At 43.3% G+C, this 15,496-nt stretch overlaps 1 protein-coding gene across 5 annotated transcripts in view; it reads left to right on the top strand.

Annotated features, from left to right (window-relative positions):
* LOC111731293 (serine/arginine repetitive matrix protein 1-like) overlaps positions 1-15,496 on the top strand; it is a 461,631-nt gene that overhangs the window by 113,198 nt on the left and 332,937 nt on the right. The window contains exon 1 of one of the 5 annotated variants that reach the window (XM_023522882.1): positions 13,788-14,245. The exons of the other annotated variants lie outside the window; for them this stretch is intronic. Coding sequence (XP_023378650.1) covers positions 14,208-14,245 — 38 coding nt within the window. The 5' untranslated portion in view covers positions 13,788-14,207. Of the gene's footprint in view, positions 1-13,787; positions 14,246-15,496 lie in introns of those variants that run through there. 5 annotated transcript variants of the gene reach the window in all.

Here is a 15,496-nt window from a genome sequence, read left to right as displayed (position 1 = left end):
ATATGAGATAGGGAGCCTTGAAGCTTGGATTCAGAGCACAGATTTTGCAACCTACGGACTTGGAATTTAAATCCTTGCTGTGCCCCGTGCCCATGCGACATGCCTGAAGTTAAATGCTCAGAGCTTCCATTTTTCTCTTTCAGATATCAGGATCATAATATGTCCTGCCGTAGGGTCGTAAAGCGATTCGTAGCGTGCCGGATAGTGCTCCGTCAGTGGTATCATTGCGATCAGTAGCAGTTTGGATTTGCGCTGTTCTAATTACGTGGACAGTTTCTTCACTTCACATTGCCCTCTCAAGCTCGATGTATTCTTCAGCTTGGCGAATCTCTTTGTCAGTCTCCTTTGCTTTATATTTTGGAACATGTTCTTATTATCACCAGTCTTTCAGCCAAAGGGATTTGGTATTACCTTTAACTCTCAATATTTTTCTATTTTTGATTTCATAGTTAGAAATTTGATTATCTTTTGTGGATACCTGTGATAAACAGATATACAAACCAACCAACCAAAAATCCTTTCCCCATATTACAGGTCATTGTCAATATCAGAGAGAGAGAAAGAAAAAGTAAACAACGCCAGAAATTTTATTACTTTTCTTCTACTGGGTTGTTTTATTGATTATCGTATTAGTTTCCTAGGACTACCTTAATGGATTACCATAAACTGGGATCGGGGGGAGGAGTTTAAAAGAACAGAAATTTATTCTCTTGTAATTCTAGAGGGTAGAAGTTCAACATGAAGATGTTGGTGGGGTTGGTTCCTTGTGGGGTCTCTGAGGGAGAATCCGAAACTGTTAAGTATTCATATAATGATGCCAAGAATAACCATTGAACGAAATACAGAAAATGTATAGCTAAATGTATAGCTAAAAAAAGAAAAAGTAAAATGAAAAAATAACTTTTGTGTTTAAAAGAGGCCAGAGTTTGAACAAGAACAAAAAAATACAGAAGAGACGAGTAGAGACAAATAGCAAGATGGTAGACTTGAAACAAAGCATATCAGGGATCGCATGAAGGGCAAAAAGACAGACTCGCGATTTTCCACTGGTTAATGCTGCTCACCAGTCAGTCCCCTTCAGCACCATAACGCGAACATCCCTCTTCTCTCGTACTTCACATGGACCTGTCCCAGGGCGCAGTCCCTGTTCCTCTTCTTTTCTGGGTCTCACTCACTTCATTGACGTTCTTGTCCTCTGTAAGAGTTTTAACTGTCACTACACTGACAACGTCCAAATCTTATATCTACAGCCCAGATTTCTTTCTCAAATCCTAGACTTGCATCCAAATGCCTCTTCATATCCCTACTCAGTTATCTTATAATCATCTTAAACTCAACTTGACCAACCAAAATCAAATAAACTCTAATTATTCAGCCTCTGCTGCAGCCTTCCCACGTGAATTGAAGGCAACTGTATTATTTTAATCAAAATCCTTGGACTTATTAACGATTCCTTTTTTTCACACCTTACATCCAGTGCCTAAGGAATTCCTTCCTGTAGGCTCTACCATCAGAATATATTCAGAATTCAACAACTTCATATCCCTTTCATTGCTAGCACCCTGGTCCAATATGCCATGAGCTCGAAAATGGCTTTCTGCAGTAGATTCTAACGAAATTCTATAATTACATCCACCACACAATTTTTTTTTTCAATATAGCAGCTGGAATTATCTCTCCCATTTTTCCCCCAAGAATGAAAGGCATACACACACACACACACACACACACACACACACACACACACACACACACAGATATATACACACATATGTATGTGTATACACACACACACACATATTTTTTTAGATTTTTTTAAATACCCTATCTATACTCAAAATCCAGGTGACTGTACCTACTAACTTGTACTTCTTCATCTTTTTCCCTTTTTCCTTGAGTCTCCTCATCCTCCCTCCCCTCTGGCAATCACCAGTTTGTTCTCTTTATCTGTGAGTCTGTTTTCATTTAGTTTGCCTCTTTTGTTCCTTAGATTCCCAGTATAAGTGAAATCATATGGTATTTATCTTTCTCTGTCTGACTTATTTGTTTTTAATTATTTTTCGCCGGGGGAGGGGGGAGTAAATTAGCATAACAGTAACTATTTTAACATGTACAGTTCAGTGTCATTTAGACATTCACAATGTTATGTAATATTACTTCTGTTAAGTCTCAAAGCATTTTTATCCCCAAAGAAAACCTAATACCCATCAAGCAGTCATTCGATAGTCCCTACTCCCTTCACCCCCTGGCGACCGTGAGCTGCTGCTTCTCTGTAGATTTATCTATTCTGGATATTTCATATAAGCGGAGTCATACTGTGTGAACTTTGTGACTGTTTCACTTATAATATTTACAAGGTTCATCCATTCTGTAGTATGTATCACTACTTCATTCCTGTTTATGGCTGAGTAATACCCCATTGTTTTATATACCACATTTTATTTATCCATTGGGCATTTGGTTTGTTTTCAGATTTTGCCTACTGTGAATAGTGCTGCTATGAACATTTGTATACAAGTGTTTGAGTCCCTGTTTTTAATTCCTATTTTTAATCATTTTTAAATTTTGCAAAAATTACAAACTTATGGAAGACTTTAAGAACAGTATGAAGAACATTTATCTTCCTGAATTATTTAGGAGTATGTTGCTGTCTTTATGCCCCAACTTTCCCCAATACACAAATGGCCCCATATATGGCCAGTGGGAACCCCTTCAAGCTAGCTTCTGTGTCCTTTTAACCTGTCGTTCTTTTAACAGTTCTGTGATTTCCAGTAGAAGAAAATGTTCCAGATACACGTTATACATTTCTTGCCCTAGCTTTGGAATCAGCCATTTCTCCAAGGAGCCCTAGTTCCTTATAGTGAAATACAATGTTTAGAAGCCATGATCTGGGTGCCAGGAGTGCTCATTGCTTTTGAGGTGTCATTGTCCCCAGTCCTCTCAGTGGACAGAGTTAGGGTGTGTGTGTGTGTGTGTGTGTGTGTGTGTGTGTGTGTGTATGTACACACATCCACATCTCGATTATTTTCATAACCATATATATTGAAAACCCAGAGTTTTTACCAATTACCTTTCAACACCACAAGGTTTATTCTAACTTTCTCCTTTTATGTATTTATAACTCCCTTCTGTAACCACGAGAAACTTGGCTCTTGCTATCTCTAATATATTTCACTATTTGTAACCACTTTTCCATCTGCACCACCACCCGCTCCCTCGCATAGACACCCTGCTCACCCACCGTGGGCTCTAATAGCACTTTCCGGCTGCACCCCACGCCTCCCACACACAGATGCTCAACTTGGGCAGATTCCCCACACCAGACCATCCTTCTGTAGAGGTGTCTTCCATAGGCCCTCAGAATCTGATTCCTCATACTGCACCACTCACAAGGTCATCCTCCTCATCCTGTTTGGGGTCTGGTACCTCATGTCAGGCCAGCCCTCCATGCAGATGTCCCCCTCTTCCTGCTTGGTCTCTGACACCCCGTGGTGGACAGGCTTCCTCCCTGGATGCCCTCTTTAGCTCACTTGGGCTCCGACACCCATGCTGGGTCACCACGGCTCCATCTCTCTGTTCTGCCAGCGTGAATGCCTACTTTGCTTTGTGCTACCTGATGGCTTTTGGGCCGAATTGTTCAGGAAGAGAAGGAAAGGAGGGGGAAGACACAGAATGATCCTTTAAAATCCTTAATCGTTTCAGAATGGTTGCAACAATTTACATTGCCATCCACGGCCGATGAAGCATCTCACACCTGCACGTCCTCCTGAAATGGCTCCCTAGCTCGTTCAGAGCAGAAGCTATGGTCCTCACAGTCATACTCGAAGCCCGACTTGAGTGTTGCCTGTTACTGTGTTTCCTCAGCATTACTCACTCTGCCTTCCCACTCTCTCTACTCTAATGCTCCTTCAGACGCCGGGCCTCCTTGCTGCTGCTCACACATGTGAGGCCAGCTCCGGACTCAGAGTTCTTCGTTGCCGCTGTTTCCTCTGCTTCGAATATTCTTCTTCCAGATCGTCTTTCGAATATCTCTGCAGGTCTCATCTTCCTAGTGAGGCCTACCCTGATGCGTTAGTTCGCTTGAGCCGCCACAGCAAAATACCACAGACTGGGTAGTTTTAACAAGAGACGTCGACGTTCTCCCAGTTCCAGAGTCCAGGGTCAAGGTGTCAGGAGGTTTGGTCACCTTCCTGCTATGTTCTCACATCGCCTCTTCTCTGTGCGCGTACCCGCCCGGGGCCTCTCCCGGGGTGTCCCAATCTTCTCTTCCTTTAAGGACGCCAGTCACAATAATAGCTTCATCGTAACTTGCCGTTTTAAAGGCCCTGTCTCCAAGTGCAGTCACATTCTGAGCTACTCGGGGTTAGGACTTCAACATAGGAACTTTGGGCAAAAATTGGACAAAATTCGGTTTGTAAAATCTGACCACCTAATGTAGTATTGAAATTTGTATCAATTTGGCATTTCCTATCACTGTTATATTGTTCTACACTTTCATTTTCGTAGCTCTGATCAATTACGTAGTATATAAATAATTACACACACACACACACACACGCGCGCGCGCGCGCGCACACATGCATGAACACACGCGCGCGCGCACACACACACACACACACAAATTGATTTGCCTTCCTCCACTGGAACCTAAGTTCTACAAGGGCCAAGAATGGTGCTTAGTACATTGTGAGCATTCCCTGCATTGTGTTGAATGAACGAATGAAATGAATTTGGCCATTTACCGTTGATGAACATCTGGGTGATTTCCAGTTTGGTGCTCTTACGCAGCATGTGCTGCGAATGTCATTTTAACTAGATCCTGGCATACGTAGGCATCAGTTTATGCTATACAGTGCATCCAAGGAGTGGATGCGTGTGTCGTATAAGTTTCCTGGGGCCGCCATGACAGAGCACCACAAACTGGGTGCCTTAGGACAACAGAAATTTCTCTCAGTCCGAAGGCTTGACATCTGAAATAAAAGCGTCAGCAGGGCCGTGCTCCCTCTGAAGGCAGTGGGGGAGGATCCTTCCTTGCCTCTTCCTGGCTTTCGGTGATGCCTGAAAATCCTTGCATCCTGTAGCTCGTGGCAGCGTTAACTCCAGTCTCTGCCTCTGTCTGCACATGGCCTTATTCCCTTTGTGCCTGTGTCTCTGCACCTCTGTCTCTGAATCTCCCTGTCTTCTAAAGAGACCAGTCACTGGACTAGGGCCTACTTTCATCCTGTATGACCTCATTTTAACTTGATTACCTCTTCAAGGACCCTATTTGCAAATAACCTAGGGTTCCGACTTGGACATATCTTGTTCCAGGACACAGTTCACCCCACGATAATTACACATCTGGCATGAGTAGATAGCACCGACACAATTTCCCTAATGGTTGTGCTGGTCACCACTGTCACCAGTGGTTTATGGGAGACCTTGTTCCTTTGCGCCTTTCTCCAGTACTGATTATCGTCAGGCATTTTAATTTCAGCTAATCTGGCAGTTGTGGTAGTCTCTCACTGATGGTTTCATTTTGGATGAGCTCGTCAAGTTTCACAAAATAACTGCTGCATTTGGATTTTTAATTATATCTTATAAACTGGTTTACAAACCAGTTTGGCAACAGCTGATATCTTTTGATATCGCTTTCTAATATCCACGATTACGGTATGGTATGCCGTTCACTTAATTTTCTTTAATGTCACTCAATTAAGTTTATAAGTTTGCCCATGAAAAAAATAACCGAGGTCCAAATACTTTCTTCTCTAGTGAAGCTTCCAACAGTTGCGTACAGGCTGAGCAGCTCTGGGTAGATCTGGAGTGCAGCTGCTGCAGAGTAACAAGGTGGCATGACATATCAGACAAAGGCAGGATTTTCACGATTCCTCATAGTGCTTTCATATTAGTCTCAGTTTCGGCATTGTTCCAACGCTGATAATAACGCCACAGCCTGCTACGTGGCCTGCCACGGCACAGAGAAAAGGCTGGACAGCAGAGGATGGGGCAGATGACTAGACAGGTATATTGATTGGTATCTGCTATGACTGACATTCGGAAATATGTAGCTGGTCAGAAATGATGTGAAGTCAGCTAGAGTATCTTCCTGAGTTTTGAGCAGGCAGAGAGAGGTCAGATCACAGGGCACATAAGAGGCAGACTTCAGCTGCAGATTTAACTGGACAGGTGACATACAGATGGTAGATAGAAGACTTTAGCCCTGAAATCAGTGAATATGGCCAGTGCCCACCCAAGGACCAACACAAAGCCCTTCTCCACCTCCCCAGTGCCATGGGGACATACAGATCACCCTCCTCCCTTCATGCTCCTCAACGTTATCTTAGAAAAGCAGGGCAGAGGGGGACTGTCTCGAAGACCGAGTGTCATTGCCCAGGAGATACTGAGCAGCAGCCGTAAGGACTGTTCACATGGTCAGACGGGACTGAGTTTAAACCGGATGGAGTGTTTAGTTTTTCTTTCCTCCGTTAACCTCTGGGTTTAGGGAAAAGGCCAAATTAAGTTAAATCCAAATTTAGAAGTACATTTTCTCTGCCTAAAGGAGTTCTGATGAGAGTTAAAAAAAAATTGCAGCTCCACTGGAAAATCTTCCCACTTCCTTCCTCTCCTGCCAGTACCCTACTCTGCGTATTAAATAATCCCTAAATTACTTGATAATTCTCTTGCCGCACCCAAGTGACTAGAGCGGCTCCCTTTTCTTGATAAATGGGTCAAAGGCAGGCATTCGACGCTCTCCACGCCGCCACCCCAGCCCACTCCTCTCGCTGAGCGTGGTCCCCGCAACCTTCCCACAGCGCCTTCGATCCACCCACCCAGACCCCCGCCTCAGCGTCCCAGGATGTGCTGGTGCTTCCTCCAAGTTTACGATTATAACGTTCTCTTTGCTCACAACGCAAAAGGCCTTTCCCAGCTCCTGTCACGTGTTCTAAAATCTTAACCGCCTCATGTGGGTACTGTTTTGCCTAACAGTTTGTGTGTCAGCCTTATCTTCTCTTTTTGGAAAACTCTATCCTATACCATTATAGATGGCCCTGTTATCATTGGCATGGCAGCACAATGTAGTAGTATAGATGTTCATTGTGTGGCTCACAGCGGACCGAAGCATTTGAAAAGTAGAGGGAATTGAAAGGAATCCTACTTGCAGTTATTAGTTGCAGTTTTAATCTTTTCCATCGTTGCTGACTTTAACCTGGAATGATGTAGCGTAGAATTGGTTTCCCTCACCCAGAAACACCTGTATGTACATGTGCACGGGTAGTGACAAAAGTGTCCTTGACTTACCCTTCATTATCCTAACAATATTTAGATCATTTATACCTGTGCCACTTAGGTAAGGAACGTTAATATTAAGTTATCTATTATGGAGTAATCACTACACTCCTATGGGGTATTAACAGCCTCATTTTTTAAAATAAATTTATCAGGGTGACATTGGTTAATAAAATTATATAGATTTCGAGTGTACAATTCGATAATACATCATCTGTGTATTGCAGCGTGTGTTCACCACCCAAAGTCAAATCTTCCGTCACCGTATGTGTGACCCCTTTTACCCTTATCTACCTCCTCCCTCCCCCTTTCCCTCTGGCGACCACTAAACTTGTCTGTGTCTATGAGTTTGTGTTTGTCCCGTTTGTTGCTTCCAGTTTTATATCCCATGTAAAAGTGAAATCATATGGTTCTCAACTTTTTCTGCCTGATTTATTTTGCTCTTTCGTGATAATCTTAAAATTCATCCATGGTGTCGCAGTATTCCATCTTGTCTTACGGCAGCCTCGTTTAACAGACGAGGAAACCGAGGTTTCGATGGGTCATGTGTCTAAAGTCACACAGCACAGGATGAGAAATAAAGATTTGAACATCTGTCGGCTAATTCCAAAACCTAGGCTATAAAGTCCCCTGTCCAATAAACTGAAATCGAGAGCTTAGATGTTGGGATCAGGCAGAGATTTCCAAAGGTTGGAAGAGGGGGAGGGGCGGGAGGTGGGACAGTCACACAGAAGTTCAGCTTGATTTGCCGGACCGTCCGGTCACGCACCTTCATTGTCCACGAGGACACAGTGCATCTTTCAGAGTCACAATGTGGCTGCACTGAGAAACTTTTCATTGAGGCTCTGCCGTACGTCTTCCTAGACTCCCTTTTATCCTCGTGAAATAAGTGGAAATAATCTTCTTTTCGTATGAGAGATAACGAGACTGAGATACACAGGGAGCCAGTGATTTTGTGATATGCCATTCATGGTGACAGTAAAAGGAGGAAATAAGGACAAAACTAGATACCGGTTTTTACCACCCCGAGTCCAAGAGACCGTCATGCCTCCCCCCTTCCCCACCATACTGAAGCTGAGGATTCCTAACAGGTTCTCACTTCAAACCGATGGCGTAATTTCTTTGTTTACCGGTAAAGTTTTAAAAAATTAAATAAAACAGTGCACGTTAAGGAACTACGTAGTTTTGGCCAGGGTAGTTACATTCAGAAAGACATTAAAAAAAAAAAATCGCTTATAGCAATACGTTAGTCTCTGCGGCATGAGAGAATGGGAGAAGCGACATGTCTGGGGTTGCATAATGGTTTTTGTTGTGCTGGGATTCGCGTTAATTATTCCGCTTGTTCGGGATAAGAGGTCGGAGACCGTGAAGAACGGGCAGCGAACGTGTCGCTGCTAAAATGGTAGCAACTCGAATTTTTTTTTAAGAGGAGCCTGGAGTTTCCCTCTATGCTTTCGGCAACTCGGGGGCCTCCATGACGCCAGCCCATTCAATCTTCCTGACTTAAACATCCGTGCGACCGATGCCCCATGGGCTTCTAGACACACAAGTCAGGCACGAGCGGGCATGGTGCTGCCTGCTTACGGAGAAAGCTGTCACCCGGGGAGGAGGCAGCATCTCTCACCTGGTGGGGAGGAGGCGGTGCTCATTATTTCGTGGGTTTTTAAGGTCCCGCGGGAACCTAGAGCCTTCACTGAGGATGCCAGACAGAAGATACTGATCGTTTATATTAATGAGTTGTTAGCTTACGTGTGTTCAATAAGATCTGTGTATATTTACATATACTATAATAATGTGATTTTATATTAAGGACTGCTCACATAGTATAGTATGTAACACTAGTCCCCAATATTATTAACAAAAATACCAAATGCTGATCAGTCTTTTAAATCCCCTCCATGATCCCACTCAGAAGCAGATTGCAGGCCCATTGCAGAGTGGGTTAACACCAGGGCAAACTCAGGAGGCAACCTGCAGAAAATAGGAATCTGAAGTCACAGCCTTCGAGAGACAGGAAATGACGTTATCTTCTCACTGGTGTACGCAAGAGGAAGGGCGAAGGAGGCACACAGCGCTCATTCACACATTCGTTCCTTCCTTCCTTCAGGCAGCATGGATGCCCTGAGCCCCTGCTCCGCTCCAGATGCTGACCTTGCAGAGGTGAGGTGGGCGACCTGTCCTGCTTCCACGGGGTCATCCGTGGGGCAGTCAGTACAGTACAGCAAGTAACCAGTCCAGAGACATGCACGGCTTATTCAGAGCATGCGGCGAGTAGGTGCTGTGGCTGGACCCAGGACAGAGGATCGGTGATTTTTTAAACTGACCTGCCCCTTGATCTCCAATTCAAGTAGCCCACCCACCTTTCACCAACAAAAGAGAGGGCTCCGCGCTAACCCTAACTCTTAATGGAGACTCCTCTCTTGATTATACAGGAGTTGGCAATTGGGGGTTAAAAAAGTTCTTGTTAATTCTGAGTGGTTGTTTTAGATATTTGGGCAAAACTCAGGGCCAGTGTTCACTTTGCTGTGTTTTGATTCTGTACCTTGGCAAGGCAAGGGATTTTTGTGGGTGATGATTCTTCTGAATATTTTTTTCTGGATTTGACATGCCACCTACGCTGTCCTTTCATAATCAGCACACTTTCCTATTAATTTTTATTTTGAAGTTCATAACATACACGGATACGTTTTCTCTATTCAGTTATGAAGTTCCTTATCATATACCCCATTATTTATAATAGCATTATATAATACATTCATAGCTTAAAATATTCTTTCCTTTCAAACGTAATTTGAATTTGCTAGTATAAATATTTTGGCATGCGGAAAGCATTTTTAACAAGCAGTGGCATTTAAACTATTTTATTGAGATGGCATGAGCCCAGCAAGCTTGTTGGAATTTACAAATATAATTTGATTTATATTTTACTTTGTAAACCCGGGCCAGGAGAACTACTAATTAGAACCGTGACTCAAAGCTATAAGGAGTACTTATTGATTCAGATCATGAGAAATCCGGAATGATCAAACGCAAACATCTTTCTCCCTCTGCATTCAGAGTTCGGCAGGTTAAGTGCCATTTGTCTTAAATACTTGACGTCTACTCTGTCTTGTAATGAAGACGACAATTAACATCTCTATCTATCTCCTGTTAGGACTGGTATATTAATTAGCAAAATCACTCAATAAACAGCACTGGGCAAAATATACCACTTGTATCTGAGCTCCTCTAATCCATTTCAACATGCAGTCATCACGTTGAAGAAAATGTCGAAAGCCCCAAAAATGCCTACTTATTTATGTTTTGGCAGCTGTCAGAGTGTGTGTCCTGGTATTTACAACAAGGACTGGTGTGTGTGTGTGTACCTACGTGATCTAGCCACTCTTTATTGTTTTGTTAAATTATATCACCCAGTGGGAAACTCAGGCTCACAAACAGGCATGCGTAGAAACGTCCTCTCTTTTTATACATTTCTGAGACTCAGAATGGTTAAGTCACTGCATAAGGACTTACAGCTGTAGTTAGTGGTAAAGCTCAACTTTTAACTTTGTGGGGGTTTCTTCTGAATCTGTTTTTTTGTTTTTTTTTTTTTTTACTACTCTACTAGATGGTTTCCTAGGAACACATAAATGTTGCAGAATAATCAGAGATGTTATTAAATATTTATGTATGAGGGTAGCCATCAAAGCATTATTTAAAATACGTAGTGAAAAATTAGTGAAAGAGCACAAAAGTCCAATAGTTGAAAAATGGTAAATAATTTATGTTACAAGGGAATATTATTCCACCATTAAATATCATGTTTTCAAAATACAGAGTCATTTGAGGGTACTTATAATATAATGCAAAGCAGAGAAAGAATATCAGGTTACAAGCCAATAGGGAGAATATTGACTATTTTTTTAAAGAAAAAATATATCGTACAATAAAATGTATAGGAAAAAAACAAGATTGGAAATAAATCGACCGAATCATTTTCAGATATTATTTTCATTTCTTGATTTGGGATAATGAGTGATTTTAATTCTCTTCTGTATACTTCTCTGTATGTTTTAGATTATCTATAATGATCATATATTAGTTTTTTCATTATAAAATGGTAAATTATATCTTCTAAAAGAAATGAACAAATTGAACTCTTTCGCATATTGAAGTCCTTTCTTCTAACCATTCCGCGAATATTTACTGAATACCTACCACCTTTTATTCCGTCAGCAATCACAATAGAATACAAGGTTGTGATGCATGGGCTCTGCCTTCAAGGAGCTTCCAGTCTAGTTAAGAAATGGAGAAGGACATGCATATCGAGTCCGTAAATGATACGTACTAAATATGTACTCAGTGTCTTCTGTGCTGTAGATTCTGTGTCAATCAGAGTCCCTTTTAATCCAGACAACAGTTCTGTGAGGCTGATGTTTTTATCCTCCTTTTGCTCAAGAACTGAAATACGGAGAAAGCGTCTGAGGTAAATGGTGGGGCTGGCGTTCAGGGTTCCAGCCACTGTCGCCAAAATGTCTGCTATCCCAGCTGCTCTTGTGGCTTCTCGGGATGAGAAACTGAAGCTCAGAGATTTATCTTCTGGTGAAACTGGAATAGCAGTTTAAATGGAGAGATTGATCAACTTTGACAGTTTGATAAACTGATCCTCCCCACCCCACCCTGGCCGTTGCAGAATTATCCGAGTTGACAGGTTCTTTTATTGTCACCTCAAAAAGCCAGGGATGGATAGGACAAAAGTGAGTGTGTGTCTCCTCTCTGGCATCTGTAGAATGACCATGGATCATATTTAATCATTTGGTCGCCCGTTTTGTCATTCAGTGTGTTCCTTCAACCTCACAGGTAGCAACAACTAGGGTTGGCCCCAGGTAGATATTTATAGAATGAAATTACAACCATCTAGATGCTTACCATGGGGGTGATCTGAACAAAGAGCTGGGAAATGTGTGTGAGAAGTGCTGTAACAGAGGGGTGCACATGGGCTGAGACCCCACCTAGAAGGAAGCCACTAACTCTTCCTGGGGAAACCAAGCAGACAGCGCGCGCAGGAGGGAGCAGCTCACTTTAATGTTCTCTCCCGGCCTTGGGAACGGCCAGCTCTGCATCGCAGCAGAAGCTCGGCGCATGCGTGTTAGACTGTGACGCCCTCCGGAGGAGGGCGGGAGGCATGGAAGGGCATCGCTGAACTTTCCGTAACCAGTCTGAGCATTTTCCACTGGGTCCTCTGCTCAGAATGGTTCCCATTGCTCCCCACTTCCATCCCAGCCTCCATCTTCTGAAGTCTCGAGAAAAGCATCAGGAAATCCAAGAGAATAACTTTTCCTCCTTCCCTCTGAATCTCAGGCCGGTCGTCGAAACAAGGATCCTGTAAGCGCGGTGGCCATCCGCGCTTCTCTGTGTGTCCACGGACATCAGGGCCGTCTCCGTGCTCTGGAAACCGGTTTTTAGCCGCGTTACCTCTTTTCCCCACTGAATAACAGGCTTGCTTCGCTCCAGCCCACGCCGCGTTGGCATCTGTCCTGTGCCTTTTGCCCACTTCGTTTGTGCCACAGGCGCCCTCCCCTTCCTCTTTGCTGACTTCTCTGTAGCACTCATTTCACTGTCAATCTTCAAAAGGTCTGTAGTATTTGACCCCCTCCCCGGAATTGACCCCACAGGTTTACTTCCAGAGGTGTGTCAAGATTACTTACATGGGGGGTATTATGGAAACAGCTAAAATACCACCCCTTGAAGGCTTGAAATAACTTAGGGGACGTCGGCATGATGAAGTTCTTCGCAGCCGCTGGGGACAGCCATTCTCCACCTTTGTGCGTTTTGAGTTGGATTGTCTCCTCTCTCCGCGGCCTGGTTTGCAGCTGCTCAGTTCCTTTTTCCCTCTTCTACAGCCCACCCGCCAGCCACGTTGGCCATCTTTTTCTGCTTAGAATATGTCAGGCCCGTCTCCACTATGAGGTCTTCGTACCGGCTGTGGCCGACTCTTCCTTCCTTCCAGTTCTCAGTTTATTTCCTCCACAGAAAGTCCTGTTGGGCCACCTAGGCCAGGAGTCTGCAGACTTTTGTGGTAAACGGCCAGCCGGTGAAGAATTTCGGCTTTGCAGGACAAAAGGCGATGTCTTCAATGCTTTGAGCAACTGTTCTTATGAAAGCTACTGATCTTTTTTTACATTTAAAAAAGTGTAGACACCTTTCTTAACTCTCGGGCCGTACAAAAACAAGATGGCGGGCAAGATTTGGCATAGACCATGGTTCTCCCAATCTCTGACTTGATTTAAGCGAGATTCTCTGGCTATTCTTGATTACAGTACCTTGTTACATATTTATCTGAAATCTCATCACTGGCTACTGTTTTATCTGTGTATTGTTTGTCTTCTACAGTAGAGCAGGAGCATTGCCCATCTCGTTCACTGCTCTACGCCTAGCACCTGTGAGCGTAGTGGGCACTTAGCAGTTGCTCAACAAACACTTAATGAAGGACTGCTTAAACTCGAAAGCGGACCACATGCTCCTTGGGGACAGGGGCCCTGAGAGAGTCATCTCTGCATGATTCATGCCACCCAGGAGATTATCTCGGAGTTTTGCTCAATGAATGAAAGAGCTCTTCAGACTTAGCCTGTGCTGATACGATTTTGTGTAACTCACGTCAAACAAATTGCTCGATTTTCAAAGGAAGGAAAAAGAGGAGCCTTTGTCTTCATGAATTTAACATTCGTGGTTGTCTCTCTGCTGGTGATGCAAAAGTTCATGACATGAAATAATTTGCACTTTTGCTGAGAGATTAGTTTGAGTCCTAGGGACTGGTGAACAGGACTCAGCCTCTTAGAGACTAATGTGGCCAGAAGCCAGTCTGCAGTCCAGGATGTGTGCGTTTGGGGCTGAGGTGGGGCTCAACTTACAATCTTATCTGTGTATGGAATTTTTTTCTTCTGCCAGAAAGTAGATAAATGATGCCTGAAATGAAGACAACTTCTAGAATGATGAGGTAAGTGAAGGAGACTAAAAAAGTATTAGTTCTTAGCCAGAAAATAGACCTTTTGGATAAAGAGTGAAATGTTAAATTCATTGGTGACTAGAATCTATGATATAAACAAGCCAACCATATGTTCTTTGTGAAAATTAGTAAAAGCAAAATTTGTGAAATGGATTCAGTAAGTGTTTCAGCCAGGACAGAAGCTGCTTATCAAGTGAGAGTTGGATCATTTACATATAATGTTGCAGTGATATGAAACTACATTGTACAGGGAAAATGATTCATTAAGATGGCCTTTATGAATTTGGGGATTTTCAAGGGTTTCAGGCGCACTCTCTCATGAGTTAAAGGATCTATCGTTATTTAATGAACTCACAAAGAGTTGGCATCTGTACAAACAAGAGATGGAGATCGACCTATAAAAAAGAATTAATTAGGCTATTAACACTGGCAGAATTTAAAGGGAGAGGACACGCTGTCCTGTGGTTGAAGTACTCGTGTCTTTGTTCTTTCTTCAGAAGTCCCCTTCGCGTTTCATTCCCCTCCCCCTGTACTGTTAGTCCTTCTCCCTCGATTCTCCTGCCAGCCATGGTCGCCTGGGAATGTTCTGCCGTTAACAAATGCCTTTCTGCTTAATGTTCTCCCTGAAAGTTCAGAAAATGACATAGACAGTGTCTGATGATTAGCTCGCACAGCGTGACCAGTGTCAACACCGTTCCTACAGTTTGCATAATTTTATAGACAGAATCCGTTTTCATTAAATACCATCAGACTCATTTCCTCTGGATCAATGGGCAAGTTGATAACAATTGTGAGTTGAGTGTGTAGACAGAGCCTCTTCTAGGGGCAAATCTGTGTTATCTAAATAATGGGAAGGTAGCCGCCTAATAGCTGATTTGTTAACTGGTGTGTTTCATTCCTGGCGTTCCCTCACACCTCGTGCCTTGCCTTGATTCAGTCCGTGACATGCCACTGGTTAATAAATTAAAATATTATCCTGCCACATTTGGATCAGTTGCTCTAAACTCAGAACAAGAGTACAGTTCTCCACTCTGGCATTTTAAAAGCCGAAGAGCAAGCATAAAATCTTTTGGTTTGGAGGAATGTACAATTAGGCAGTTTTTCTTACTCCTGGGAATGAAGGTCATCTTGGCCCAGGGATGGAAAAGGACAGTTGGAGTGGAAGCAGAGAGGAGCCGAAGTACGTGTCTCTGAGAATGGGGTCGTTTCTCTACCCCTGTGCCGGACTGAACATCCCTGGAC

This window comes from Pteropus vampyrus, unplaced genomic scaffold (genome assembly GCF_000151845.1).
Source record: "Pteropus vampyrus isolate Shadow unplaced genomic scaffold, Pvam_2.0 Scaffold359, whole genome shotgun sequence".
NCBI classification, from domain to species: domain Eukaryota; kingdom Metazoa; phylum Chordata; class Mammalia; order Chiroptera; family Pteropodidae; genus Pteropus; species Pteropus vampyrus.
The sequence above is the reverse complement of the archived record's forward strand: the minus strand, read 5'-3'. Positions and strand labels throughout refer to the sequence as shown.